Consider the following 15,231-nt stretch of genomic DNA (forward strand, 5'->3'; position numbering starts at 1 on the left):
CATCACAGGTTGCTGACATGTTGACTGAGCTGTGTGCTCTAGTAATGGGCATCCTGGTGGGTTTTTAAATCACTCATGCTTAGGAAAGGTTCAGTTTCAAAATAGTTCATAATGGAGAACATTTACAAAGAATGTGCCATCTCTCCAGCCGTTTTTATAGTTTTTGGTGTTATCTTTATTTTTAAAATGCTGGAATTGCCCTTCCTGGAAAAGTACCTGAAAAGACTGAAGACCAGGTTTTTTGGGTCATCAGTTGGAGTTCATGTGAAGCATAGAACACACACCTAAAGACAACATTGCCTTTGTGCTGGTTACAACCGTATTCCTACACTTGGGATCACAAGGTATATTTCACTCAGTATATTTCACTGCTGGAGCTCATTTTTGTTTTTGTCTGTCTTTGTACACACTTTTTGGTCATTCTGACTCTTAATTTATTCTCCCATTAGGAACCAGAAGACAATAATTTATCAGTCCAGCAGGACCTTAACATGCCAAAGGAAATGTTCCCCTGCATCATTAAGCATAGCCATACCAATCATTTTCTATTGCAAACATCTGGCCATTCAAGATTAATAAAATATTTGGAAGCCAACTTCACTGTTAGTGCTCTTTGGCATGGCTGACATTGTGCCCCCATTGTAATTTTTGAGGTATGCTTTTGAATTTTAATATTTTTGTCAGTCAGATCCAATCGTTGTTGATTATGACTCACTGACATAGAGGGGCGGCTCTTCTAGGGGTAGGGAGGTTGGGGTGGAACTGCATGTCCGTCTAGCCATCCTAGGCAAGCTGTTTTTAACAGTTACAGTTCAAGACGGCTGGTGAGTGCTAGGATCGAAAACATGACTTGCACTAAGGAGCGCACTCAGATCTTTGGATGACGAGTTGTCTAAGTTGCTGTAGTTTGGCTGTATTAACCGTTCTTCTTTGACTCTGATGAGTTTACACACTTTTATATGTCAAGAGAGAGAATCACCACCATACAAATAATTTTTTTTTACTTCACCTTTAGCTATGAAAAAGTGTTTCCTCTGCCATAGAATGATGCACAATGGACCGTTAAATAATATATTCCTTTAATACTTTATCTATTGAGTCCTACCCCATGGACAAGCAGTTTTAGCACATCCTGGACAGCGTCCATGTCTCTGGATGTTTCTAGGCATCGAGCACTTGGGTACTCGTAGTAACCCACTGCTCCTAAGTGATTTGTGTGTCTGGCCCAGGGCCAGGGCTGTATGGTTTGAGTTAGAGGTGTAAGAGGCACACAGAGGATGTCTTGGTCAAGAGGAGCTGCATAACAACTTATGGACAGGCATGCTCTCTGTAATTTCCTGGCTTGTCAGGATGAGAGACATCAGATGCCGACATTTTTTAAGCGGGTCTTTGTCTGTGTATGTGAGAGCACCTCGCACTTCCTCTCATTTGGGGCATATTAGTGCCAGACATTTTTTTTTTCAGCCAGGCATCCAGATCTTTAATGTCGCCATGGAGACCGGAGCGGTGGAGAACGTTTTTGAGCAGCGGACTGTTTTCCTTCCATTTCGGGACAGATGAGGGGTTTTAAAACAGATCCTTCTGGAGACGGTGGTCCACATCTTGACTGAATTGACTTTAATTGCTGGTCATGTTTTTAGGCTTGAAGAGATGGCTTCATGATATTGAGATCTGAGTGATAAAAAGATGGGGGGATTTCAGATGGAGGGATGGAGAGGGAGATTGGCCCGTATTAAAACCTCTGTTTGTTCCAGCCCAGAGGAGACACACCAGTGCATCTAACCCCGACCATGTGCTCGTCAGGAGGTCTCCTGTTGAATCACATCAACATCCACGCCGTTGTCAAGATAGGGCGCAAACACAGCCGCAGGAACATGACAGCAGCGCGAGCGAGATTAATAAATTCCTGCTCGTTACCGTGCCAACCCTTTCATGGCCTCTCCTGGGGAATCACACCCATGCAAAACAAGACCTCACAACCAGAATGAAATAAATAACAGGCTCCCCATTGTCAGGCTCCCCATTGTCCCCTTCTTCCCCCCCTACCATACTCTCTCGCATGCACACACACGTATGTATGCATGTACGTCGGGTCCGAGGGTGATTATGTCAGCGACTTTGGAGTCTGTTTCCAATGAGTGTGAGGAATGGTGTGAACACCCTGATTTTGGGGGTGGCAGGCCCCCAGACACTCCCCACCCCCACCTCCACCCTTAACAAGTCTGCACTGTATTACCAAGGGATGTCCACAGCCCATTTTTATGACTCGACAATTGATGCAATTTCTTAAACCTCTGGCAACGCTTCACTTAAATAATGTATGCGTCAAAACATGGGAAACGAAGGTAGTGTGTCCCACGGAATTAAATGAAGCAGAGCCTCGGCCCAAATTCAATACACGGGTCGGGCACTGTTTGTGTTGGAGCCAGGAGCGCTTCCCGGGAAATTGTTAGGGATCCATTAAACTTGTCAGAATAATATAGTGGTGAGTTTGGGCAGTGTTTGAGCCATGGGTAGCCATTACTACTTACAGAGGAGAACTGTCTACTCTGTCATGTAGGGATTCCACTTGCTAAATGAGCTTTGGATGAAGAATTACTGTTGGTGGAATCTAAAGGCTCGTGTATGCGAAGGCTCCAAGTCTACAAATTTATGCCTTAATAAAGTATGACCTTATTTCGTTGAAGTTAATGCCCCCCCTCTATCGTTGGATCTGTGGGATGTAAAGCTGTCCAGTTGCTGGCCTGCTGTGATTGTTTTAGTGAGCATATGTCTATTTGGTCTTAAGCTGTCTGAAGCAGTAAAATCAGTTGTTGCATGAGTACATGTATGTTTGTACATAGTGCCATGTGCTGCCATTGCCGTGAGCATTTGACAAATGCCAATGATCTGCACTGCGTGCAAGTGTGTATGTGTATGTGTGTGTGTGTGCGTGTGCGTGTGCGTGTGCGTGTGCGTGTGCGTGTGTGTGTGTGTGTGTGTGTGCATGCCTGCTTTGCTGCAGCTGCCTTACAGTATTTGTAGAGGAGAGTTTGATATCGCCCTCCTGCACTGGTCACACAGACAGACAGAGGGCCAGCGCAGGCAGGGAGCCCACACAAACTCAGACCATGCCTTTTTCACTGATGTCCTGCTGGGCTAGGGAAGCACACAAACACACACACACACACACACACACACAGACACACACACACAGACACACACACACACACAGACACACACACACACACATAAACACACACACACACAAACACACACACACACACACACACACACACACACATCTGCCCCTCTTTGTTCATTCATTCTGGTGCTTTCTTTCTATCACTGCATATTTTGCCTGGTGCATGTGTGCACTTCTGAGGTGTCTTATCCTCTCTCTCTTCATGTGCACATTAAAGTATATTTTAATAAAGTGTGCATGCTTGAGAGAGAATGATAGGTCTGTAAAATGCATCTCTTTATGGAGACCACATATATGTGGTTCTATGTCGGGAGACGTGTAAAATGCACTGTTATAGCCGAGTGATGACACCAGCCACAGAATCATTCTTCAACTCATTCCACACACGGCCAGTATTCTCCTGAGTGGACAGTAAAAACACTGTGTTGTTCCATCTCCATGACTGCGCTGGTTTCATTTATACTAAATTGACCACTTGGATTGTATTGGTCTTCTCACTGTAAATTGCACTGAATAGATTGGATTCCTGATTACCATTATTCATGTGCAAACCTCAGGAATCCCTTTAGACTGTACAGGCCTCTGAAAACACAAGAGAGTGTTGCACCTAATCATGGTCCAGAATGGATTGCAGCCCCATGACAGGAGGCCTGTTGAGGTGTATCCCATTTCAAGATAATCTGCTCTCTCTATTCTGCATGCCTTAAAATAATCAAGCCTAATTGTTTTATAATTGCCCAAGATAATCCTCTCCCAATTCTTTGTGTCCAGTGACCCCAAGGTAGATGAACTGAAAAAGTATTTGTAAATATAAAAGAAGAAGGAGGCTACAAGAATGTCATGGAAAAACACAACGGTTTCCGTGCTGAAATAATTTGTAAGTAAATATGCCAGAAAAAGATGCTGTGCCACAGGGTGTCTGCTCTCCTTCAATGTAGCTGTCGTGACAACGATATTTTTAGCAAGGCAGACGATCACTCCAAATACAACTTCCAAAATGGAGAGAGAGAAAGAGTGATAGAAAGAGAACAAGAGAGCAGCAGGAGAGTAAAAAAGGAATCTGAGCATTTTTCAGAGGTACTTCAGGTCATAATTTATGTCTTCCTGTAAACGTATTCCCTCATGGCTTTCTGTTTTGGAGACAAAACACTAGTATTTTCCGAGACTAACTCTCTCCTTTTTGGAATACTGTAGTGAACTTTCTAGACAGTTAGGTTGCTGTATCACTTGTATAAGTAAGACACGTTTGACAAGGTCTTTATTCACTTCTGTCATGATGACTACTTATGTTTATACAAGCATGGTGCATTTTGACATACAAGTTGTGGAGACCTCTAATAGATTACATATGCTGAATTATTTGAACAGGATATCCAAACATAACATGCTCTATCATAACACATCGCGGTCCTGACCCATGCAAATGTTAACTGCTGTACTGGTGGTAGGGCTTGGGTCCTTGCAGTGAAGTCCAAATTGTGCTTACCTCCAGGAATTTGTGTAGAGATTATGTGTAAAGGTTTTTTTTTTTTCATTTGTGTGACGTCCTTCACTGTTGCTGAGTTACACACTCACAAAAACTGTTTCTTATGCAAGAGGAGAGGAAGTTGTGGAAATGCTGCCATCGAGCTCCAACCGAACTCCATTTGTTTGTCTCTATGCTCTCTTTTTGTGACTTTGAAAGAATGAGGGGATGCTAGAGAGTGAGATTCCTTTTTTTTATTTTTCCCATCTGACAAAGGCATGCTTCAGATTCTCCATTTTTAAACACACTTCTGGTCCATTTGTTGCTTTTGGACAGACGTTTGTTTACAGTAAACAGTGCATGCCATCAGATTGGGAAACAATGGAGGCCTCATTTTTTCAGGAGCATTTTTTCTCAGTTGATCAACTTTGTTGGATTTAGTTGACTCAGGACAACTGAAAAAAAAAACTGTTGCAGCAGGGGACTGGAAAGGGGGCACTTCCCTTTAAATATTCCATGCAGAGTGGCCAGAGAAGGCTTCCCTGAAAGGACACAAGACTGGAATCATCATGAAAATTGACCATAAAAAGGACACATCTACCAGATGGGAATGTGGTTATTCATTTGTATTCACAAGAATTGGTGTTTCTAATTAGAAATCCGAGCAATGCAGCATGATGTCTGCTTCATTAGTATTACTGCTCCGTACTGAGCTGCCACAGACATCTCATTGGGGCATGCCTTACATCTCAACTCCAGTGTTCAAGTCACTCTTCAGGCACCAATTGTACGTGCCAGTGTTCATCATTTCCTAGGCATCGGATGTGCTGACAGCTCAGTCTTTACTTTGGCAAATGTGCACTCGCCGGTGGGCAGGGATCCAAAGCAGAGTCTACACCAAAAACAAGCACCTTTGGGCCACACTGGAGCATTCTAATTAAATCAGTGACTTCTGGCCTGGCAAGCCACCAGCACTGGGCCTGCAATGCAGAAAGCAGGCCTTTTTGTCACCACGGGAACATGAACTGGAAACCCCTTAAAAGAGATGTGGGGGGTATGAGTAAGAGATGGTGTATGTGTGTGTGTGTGTGTGTGTGTGTGTGTGTGTGTGTGTGTGTGTCTGTCGGGGGTGGGGTGGGGGGTGAAACATCTGGAACCAGCGTGGAGGTATTTAAGCAATGTGGTGTGTGGGCAGCATTCTCAATCTAATGTGCATTATCAAGATGTGCAGAGGCATTAGGGCACGGAGGCACGGGGTGGCGCTTTAAAGGCAATCAGACCACCTCAGCTCACAGGCAAAGCCACCCAGACAATCAGGGCAGTAATCAGAGCTGGCGTAGGTCTGCAGAGGTGACCTGGGATTTATCTGAAGAGCCCAACAGCACACAGAGTTCCCACAACATAGGGAAATAGAGAGAATAGAGACTGAGGGGTGTCATGCATGACGAAAATTAGGAGCATATGTTTCTATTGACACTGTTACTGAGTGCACAACATGTATTATCTCTCTCTCTTTCTGTCTGTGTGCACGTTCACATAGAGGCAGGATGTCCTCAGTATATATACGCCTGAATGCCCCACTGCATGTTTATTTGCCCCTTTGTGATGTATGATGTGAAATCCATCTACACTGTGTGTGTGTGTGTGTGTGTGTGTGTGTGTATGTGTGTGTGTGAGACAGAGAGAGAGAGAGAAAGAGAACTGTAACAGTGGATCACTGTCCAAGAAGCCCTTTGCTGCTAATGATATAGTAAGACTTGAGTGGTGGAATGACTCCTCAGAGACACATCAGTGTTGTTTTAAACCCTTCCAAGTGTCTAATGTCTAATGTATCTGTTGCCCCTCAGACCTGCCACTGTGCCTGCTGCTCCGAGCCCAGATAAATTATAGTTATTGAGCTTCCCTGTCACTAAGCACATGTTAATAGCCCCTACCCAGAGGGACCAGGCTTTGGGACATGTTTGGAGCACAGCTGCTTCTGTCCCAAGTGACCCCCTCTGTTGAGAAGCCTGCTGAAGAGGTGCATTCTGGGTAGGTATGAGGAGATGTGACTAGCGCTGCCTTTTAGGGTGATGTGGGCACATTGCTGTGCTATCTCATGGTATTGCATCACCATATCATCCCTTTTTTCTTGGTTCATTTTTTTGTTAAAATAGCTTTATTATCGAATGAATATGTAATAGCCTACTTGCATGTTAAGAGGGGTCTTATGGACACCTGGCTGAATGTGAACATTACGGAGCTATTGTAGATAACATACCATTGTTTCAGTAATGGCTTGTGTACCTTTACATGTGTACCTCCACAGGCAGTGTTCCCTGTTAACTCGCTGTAAGAACACACTGGACATGGCAGGTGCATCATGACACCGTGATGCTGAGCTGGGTGTTGAAAACTGTTGGCGTGGTGTGTGTATGGCTAGGCTGTGTTGAGAACCGTGTTGGGGTGGTGTTGGCGTGGTGTTTGTATGGCTAGGCTGTGTGGAGACGTGGGTTGGCGTGATGTTTGGGTGGTGTGTGTATGGCTAGGCTGTGTGGAGACGTGGGTTGTGCTGTGCTGGATGTGTTGATGCCGTGTAGGCCCTGTGAATGTTTATAGGGTAATTAGAGGAGTGCTAGTTTAGCTGGAGTAGCCGAGGTCACTCTAATGGGTGTCTACATTTTCATGGGGCCCCTGTAACTTGATATGGATCAGCGTGAGAAATTAAATAAACTACAAATTAAAGAAAGCACAGGTGGAATCACCGCTGCAAATTGCCTGTGACTGGCATGTCAGCTTTGCAGAAAAAAGCAATGTTGGAGAGTGGGTTTGTAGTTTGTAGTGTTTTAGTACCCAAATGTGCTAACATATTTTTGTGTGTGTGTGTGTGTGTGTGTGTGTGTGTGTGTGTGTGTGTGTGTCACTCCAGCAGTTGGACTTTGCATGCTTTGTTTAGTTTTCACTTGTACTGTGGACAGTGGTACTGGTCATTTGGCAGTGTCCTCAGCCAGCCTGCCACCCATCACCTTCACAACTGTCTTTAGGCCGTGTCTCCCTCCTACCCTGCAGCAGCCTGTTGAAGGGCTTTCCCCTCTGGCATCAGTGTCTGTCAAACTAGAGGTGGATATAGCAACTGTCTCCCCTGATTTCCAGTTTGTGGGGAAACAAGGTTTGTTTAGGTGGCATATTTGGTCAATATGTCAAAAGGTGACAAGTAATGATTAGATCATGTGTTTGTGTATGTCTGGACCTCACTGCCCTGGTCTTCATAACTGAGTGAAATCACTGCAGTCTTCAGGTCAGTGGGGAGTTGTATTGGCAGAAATCTATTCAGAACATTCCCTTGCACCTGTGCAGTGAAGCATCTTATCTACACATCTTATTAGTGTGAGTTGATGTTCTAAACTCACTAAACTGATCAGAGGTATGCAGCTTGCTACCTCTGTTTGTTTCTCTCGCCCTGGCTGTCGTCCACTGCTGAGAAAAAAAACAACAATGGCTATTTCTCCTTTTTAAGTGCTTTGACCAGGGATAATCCATGTCAACTTTCAAGTGTCAAGTCCCCTGAGACCAAAACCAACCCCCTTTCTCCTCTCTCTTTCACACACTCTCACAAACACACACACATGTTCTTGAGTAAACATCTGGCTTGTCCCATTTGGCAGCCGGGTCTGATCAGGCTTGTTGTGTTGTGCCATTTTCTTCCCTGCTGCCTTCCATCAATGTCTCCCCCTTACATGTGACCTCACCTCATCTCCTGTGTTCAGGCTCTCCTGACCAGTGTCCGTTAGCCAGAGTGTACACTCATGCAACTGGACTCTGACCTGAGTCTTTGGTGAATTTTCCCACATTCTTATTAATGCTGTTCACGGCAATGGTTCCACACGGCAGGTAATACAAGGACATGTTTTGACAAAGGGCCTGTATTTCACCTCACATCCTGCTTCAGTGTCATCCATTTTCATCCAGAACAGCAGCTGGCTCCATATATCACTCACCATCCATGCTAAATCTCTATCAATGAATTTCTTGTAAAAAGGGAGCCTGCAAAAGACATGGGGGACATTAGACTGCAGTGTGGTGTGATGTCCCAGGATGGACAGAGTGGAGGTGTTTCAGGGCAGAGGAAACCACTGTCTGTGAAATGTCAGAGAGGCCAGCCAAGCGCTCCCTGACAAAAGGCATGCTAATATGGAAACATTTTCAACAGCTTCACTTTCTATGTAAAAGACGCCAGAACACATACGTCATAACACTCTCTGGCCTTATCCTTGAAAAATGAGTAACAACATTATGCAATAAGTTCACATTCTGCTTCCCTGTGCAAAGTTGTGTTTGTTTTTCTTATTTTGCAAAATAGTAGAATTCTATTCCATTTAGATAGAATCATTTCAAAATGTTCTCTCTTGTGATGTACGAAATAAATTTGAAATTAAAATTCTATTAAAATGAAAATCATTTCCTTTTATTGTTAGATTGTGCTACTATCAAGTGTGCAGAGGCTGACCATAAAACCTGAGGGGTTGTTATTGAGACTTATGCGGAGACTTGAGAGAGAAATGATGATATCCTTTCTGAAAACCAAAAAAGTGTGAAGTTGGCGATCGGAGATCTGGACGCCCTTTTGGTGGTATTCTAGAACAATCCGATCTGTTCTGAAATGAATGGCCACATGCGCTGAAGGTCTGTCCAGCTGTGAGGTCAGTCAGCGCAATAAGGGGGAGCACCAGCCGCTCTGTTTGTTTACAGGGAGCCCTTTTTTCTGCAGCGTGCAATCTTTCGTAGTATTCTCTGATAATATTTGCATCTCAATTCAAAAAGATTAGGCCTTGAAAGAATCAAAGTCACCAGTGGCCCCAAAACTATAACATAAACAATTCGCTGAGTCAACAAATATAAACCAAAAATATTTCTAGGAAACTGAAGCAGAGAGGGGTAGATCCATGGGCAGTGCAGGATAGTCTTTCATGGAGTTCCACAGTCTGTTGTGATTTATTTGTTTTCTTGGCGACATTTTACTGGCTAGTTATTTTCCCAAGATCACTCTTAGCTATAAGCACACTGAGCTCCTACAGGGATGTTATTGAGAGATTGGGTCATGTGGAGGCTGGCTCAGTTAGACCCAGCGAAAGCATCTATTCATGATTCTCTCTCTCTCTCTCTCTGTGTGTGTGTGTGTGTGTGTGTGTGTGTATATGTGTTCATGCAATGTCAGGATGTCCTCAGTATATCTGAATGCCGAACTGCATTTTTATATGCTTGCTGTGTCTATATTTGACATGTGCCCTTCATGCATTTAAAGTGGATATAAGGATGTGCGTGCGTGCGTGCGTGCGTGCGTGCATGCGTGCGTGCGTGCATGCGTGCGTGCTGTGGTGTGGTGTGTGTGTTGGTGTGTGTGTGTGTGTGTGTTTGTGTGTGTGTGTGTGTGTGTGTGTGTGTGTGTGTGTGTGTGTGTGTGTGTGCGCACACACGCACACTCGCTCATGGCGTGCTCTGCTCTCTGTGCTGCACCTGGGAGAAGATATGTAGGGGAAAACTGTGTAAATCAGCTGTGAGACACTCAGAGGGCCTCTGTACGGATTCAAATATTTCAAGGGAACCTTGGAAAGTGTGAATGTGTGTGTAATAGAGGGACAGAATAGGACAGCATGATAGATAAGGTGAGGGAGGGAGAGGGAACACATCCATATAATGAGGCATGCAACCCCTTCAGCACCAGGTGGTAGGCCGTAGATTTGTAAGCCACTGGAGGAAAGCTTTCTCTCCCCTTGTCAGTCTCTCTCTCTTTCTCTCTCTCTCTCTCTCTCTCCCTCCCTCCCTCCCTCTCTCTTTCTTGCTGGTTCTTCCTCCTATCTCCTCCCCTGGAGAGCTGATACGCCACTCTGGGCTTATTTTTACCAGTGAGAGTTCCACCCATCAGTAATGAATTAGGGCGCTCGTTGGGTGCTGTGCTGTTTCTGTGGGGGATCCATCCGCTGCTGCAGCCTCCCCAGCGCTCCCACACGTCCCAGGCCACAGGGGAGGAGAGGGGGAGGCACTGGAGCTGTGGGGTGCTGGGGGAGGCAGATGAATTATCTGAGGAGCGCAGATTTAAATTTGCGGGTGGGAGAAAACCACAGTGTTCTGGGGAGGTCCATTAGCCACCCGTCTGCAGCAGTAAATATTCAGCATGTATCAGTGATTATGTGGGAAATTCATAGCAGCACCGGTCTCCCCTGGAGGTGTTGAGAAGAAATGTACGCAGCATTTAGAGAAGACAAGTGCTGGATGCTTTTGAAAAGTTACCTCTCCATGAAATGGGTTTTGATTTCACTTGTTAACACTGTTCTGTGATCAGAAACAGTTTGAGATTGTTAAAGCCATCGGAAGACGTGAGAGACTGGTAAAATAAGAACAGCTGACTTTGATTTGATGAGTTTGCACAATCTGTTTTGCATCAGGCTCGCCGTTGTTAAATTACAACTTGAGCTGTGTAATTTCTCAGGTTTTTCCTCTGTTTTCATTTCTCAAGGAGGTATTTAAAATATTCTGTGACACTAAATTGGATTTATATGTAAAACCGCTACTACCAAGTCTTTCCTCATAGTCCTCATATTGAACTTTCATTGATATGGCAGTGATTCCACTGATAAGATCAAACGGTTTAAAGTAGGGATGTGTCACACTATTTAAAGTAGAGATGTGTTTGCACTGTGGGTGAAATGAGTGGAGCTGAAAGAGCGCCATCTAGGGACCCGAGAGGTAAACGCACAGCGGTACCCAGTTGGGTGGCTTATGGGATTACTTCAAAGAAGGTATAAACCTTTTCCCATATGGATCAGACCACCTACAGTATAATGAGGCATTATTTCAAGCTGTTTTATATTTAAACAGCATACAGTTATTCAGCCCAGTGTAGAGGCTGATCATGTTGGATGCACTGTAAATCTATTCTGATTAGTTGATTGGTGAGCAAAACAAAGATTTTACTTTAATGTGAATTTGAATATGTGTTGTACAACTCTAGCTGTATTGAGCTGCACCATTATGGTTTTGCAATAATTGTAACAAAGCAGTGAAGATCAGGAAGATGGAATCAAGTCAAGTCCAGTTTTATTTGTATAGCACATTTTATATGAACAGATTGCAACCCAAAGCGCTCCACACACAAGCAGCATGACAGACGGAGCAGCGAAAGATGCCAGCGTACCCGTTACTAGGCAATTGTACATAAAACACACATGACATAACGTTAGGCTATCTCACACAAGAAATGGAGCACAGTAAGTTTAGACATAAACAAACACAATGAACAATTCTAGCACAAGAGGCCATACAAACACATTTGCACAAAGACAACAAACAAGTCAGGTCCATGGATTCCCTTGGCGTAGCCTAGGCTAAGCAACACAGAGCATGATGTTCATGAACAGCCCAACACAGGTGAGAGTTTGTGGACTGTTAGGGGCACACCCAGAGAGACAGAATCCTGAGACTAAGTGCGTACTTGTACAGTCTCTGCCAGTGACTCACACACATGTGCCACTATGATAGCATGACTATGACACTATGACCTATAGTTCTGTGTTTTTCAGCAACCAAAATGCATGAGTTTAACCTAATCAAGATGGAAAGATAAATGGATAAGATAATGGGTGTCTGAGGGATATGTTACTCTCTCTTTGTCATTCTTTTATTATTCTCTCTCTCTCTCTCTCTCTCTCTCTCTCTCTTTCTTCCTCTCTCTCCATCCCTCGCTCTGTTCTAGGTAAGTCTGACCCGTGGAGGCGGGTGCGTGTGTAAGTGGGAGACTGCCTTGGGCTCTGTGGCCTGCACTGCGTCATGGCCGTTAGTTGGCACGAGTGCAGAGGGTGAGTGTCTTAGCAGCAGAGGGAGTGATGAGAAAACGCCACCCTGCAGTCTCTCCAAGCTGTTTAATATGTGCACAGATTTGCATGCACACGCTCCGATCAGTCTTCACCTCCTCCGCCTCCATCTCCGTCCTCCTCTCTGCTTCAGTCCCTCTGGTGTCTGCTGCTCCTCCACCTCCTGCTGGAGGCTGCTGTGGGGCTGTCTCAGTGTGGGAGTGGCAGGGCTGCTAGTGGTCGGGTCTGCAGGGAGTTGGAGCAAATGGAGAGCTGTGTGCAAAACAACATTCTTGCACTTTTTCAGCATGCGTATTGTTGCTGCTGGCCATTTCTACCTTCTCACAGACACCGGGGTGAAATGAAACATTTGCTAGTGAGGTTTGAATAGTACCGAGGTGAGTCACCACTTTCCCTGGCCCTACTCCACCCCCATCCCCACCCCCCACCAGCCCAGCTCTCCCCCAGTTCAGGGGGGGTGTAAGCAGGCGAAGTGGCGGAGTGGGGGGGGGGGGGGGGGGGGGGGGGGGGGTCTGCTCTGTGACGGCTGCTCATGGGGGAGCGACTGAGGGCCGTGATTTAACGGGGTACCTCTGAGGTGAGCACCACTCAAGTGGGAGCCAGAGAATGTTGAAGCCTGGCCTTCACTTTGGCCAGAGCAGGAGATGAAGTCTGCATTATGCTTTGATACGGGGGTAATTGCAAAAACAGCAGAAGGAGCACATTACAGAGAGAGAGAGAAAGCCCCAAGGCACAGCTCAAAATAAAACAAGTCAAGAAATTCTATTTATGATCGAAGTCCTGTGTTTCTACAGTATGTGTTGTTGTTATGCCACGAATGTAGTTTTGTTTCTGTTATGTAGATTCAATATAGTTGTCTATTTTTCTGCTGTTTCAGGAAGAAGTGCTGTGAAGGGTTTAAGTTTGTGCTGGGACAGTGCATTCCTGAAGGTATGGAAACTTCTCTTACCCAGTTTGGATGTCTTTCAGCTGAACTTGCTTCGATATTTTTGGAAACATTTTCCCACGTCCCATTGGTGTTCTGAAGGAGGCTGGGCTTTGTGAAATCTTGTTGTTTTAACCTCTGGAAATACCTATCAAAAACTTGCCAGTGTTCTAGCCAGCTTAATGATTATTTGATGAGTGTGGCTTTTTTTTATAGTGGGATCAGGGCCATATAAATTAATAAATAAATAAAACAGCTAGTTTGCTCTTTTGGAGTATATGGGAAAACCACTAAACGTTTTTACTCATTAATGTCAAACCTTGTGTTTTCAGAAATGCTGTGATATGCTTCAGTAATATCCCACAACCCAGTTTAAAGCTGGAGTATGCCACATTAGTCAGAAGGGGCTTCGTTTTATGGTCAAATAATTTCATATTTTACAGTAAATGCGTACCCAGAGGGGACTAGGTGGTTGAAGCTCTAACACGCTCCCTCCTTCCCTGATGTTGGAGCTGTCCTTACCCGCACTTTGCTCCTGATGAGAAATGCACACCCCCTGTCACTAAATTTGAAGGGTTAGATTTCTCCAGGCACGGATATGAAAGGATGTGCCCGGCTGCATGATACATTTCCCTGTGAAAGTCGACCCCTTGGCCATAAAATCTCGCTTTCATGCATGTTTTATTTTTGTTCATTATTTTTTTTTTGTTTTACTCACTTTACGTAAATGTATTTGGAGCGCTTGTGAATATTTTGAGATTGTTGTGATATACTGCATGTATGAAGCCAAAATAAACAAATCACAGCCAGAAGAGAATCCCGTCACTCAGTTCAAACACATACTGTTCCATTGAAATTGAGTTACTGTAACCACACGCTATGTTGAAATCTTAAAATATTTTTTAATCTACCTCTGGCTGCTTTATCAGATTGTTTTCTCAGCCTTGTGAAATTATTGTTTCCCATTTATTTTTATAAAGGAAGCAAATGATTTCACGGAATGTATTTTGACGTAAATCTATGTTTCCTCGTGTGATTGTGTGTGTGTGTGTGTGTGTGTGTGTGTGTGTGTGTGTGTGTGTGTGTGTGTGCAGATTATGATGTGTGTGCTGACGCCCCTTGTGAACAGCAGTGCACGGACCACTTTGGCCGTGTGGTGTGTACCTGTTACCCAGGATACCGCTATGACCGTGAGCGTCACCGGAACCGGGAGAAGCCGTACTGTCTTGGTGAGGCCGCATGCTCTTCACTCTCCCTCCCAACACCTTACTGCAGAACCACACCTGACCTGACCCCCACCATTACTGCAGAACCACACCTGACCTGACCCCCACCATTACTGCAGAACCACACCTGACCTGACCCCCACCATTACTGCAGAACCACACCTGACCTGACCCCCACCATTACTGCAGAACCACACCTGACCTGACCCCCACCATTACTGCAGAACCACACCTGACCCCCACCAGTACTGCAGAACCACACCTGACCTGACCCCCACCATTACTGCAGAACCACCACTGACCCCACCAGTACTGCAGAACCACACCTGACCCCACCATTACTGCAGAACCGCAGGCCAACAACACTTTAGAGCTGAGAATTCTTTTCACATGACTTTTCATTTTGAACTGTTTCATTTCAGCAAAACTGTACAAAAATGTCTTCCTCCTTCCAACAATAAATGCTGAGAGCTAATGCCAGCTCGAGATGTAGTTTATAAGCGCCTGCGTTGCGTGTGTGTTTGTGGCTCGCCGCCATCTCTGGAGTACTCCGGGTCGCAGCAAGTGTGTGAGTGAGTGTGACT

General features: G+C 45.0%; 1 protein-coding gene across 1 annotated transcript in view; it reads left to right on the plus strand.

Annotated features, from left to right (window-relative positions):
• Nucleotides 1-15,231, plus strand: part of ccbe1 (collagen and calcium binding EGF domains 1) — a 45,752-nt gene that overhangs the window by 17,837 nt on the left and 12,684 nt on the right. Inside the window, exons 3-4 of the mRNA XM_042060328.1 lie at nucleotides 13,374-13,426; nucleotides 14,516-14,650. Of these exons, the coding sequence (XP_041916262.1) occupies nucleotides 13,374-13,426; nucleotides 14,516-14,650 (188 nt within the window). The remainder of the gene's footprint in view (nucleotides 1-13,373; nucleotides 13,427-14,515; nucleotides 14,651-15,231) is intronic.

This window comes from Alosa sapidissima, chromosome 13 (genome assembly GCF_018492685.1).
Source record: "Alosa sapidissima isolate fAloSap1 chromosome 13, fAloSap1.pri, whole genome shotgun sequence".
NCBI lineage: Eukaryota > Metazoa > Chordata > Actinopteri > Clupeiformes > Clupeidae > Alosa > Alosa sapidissima.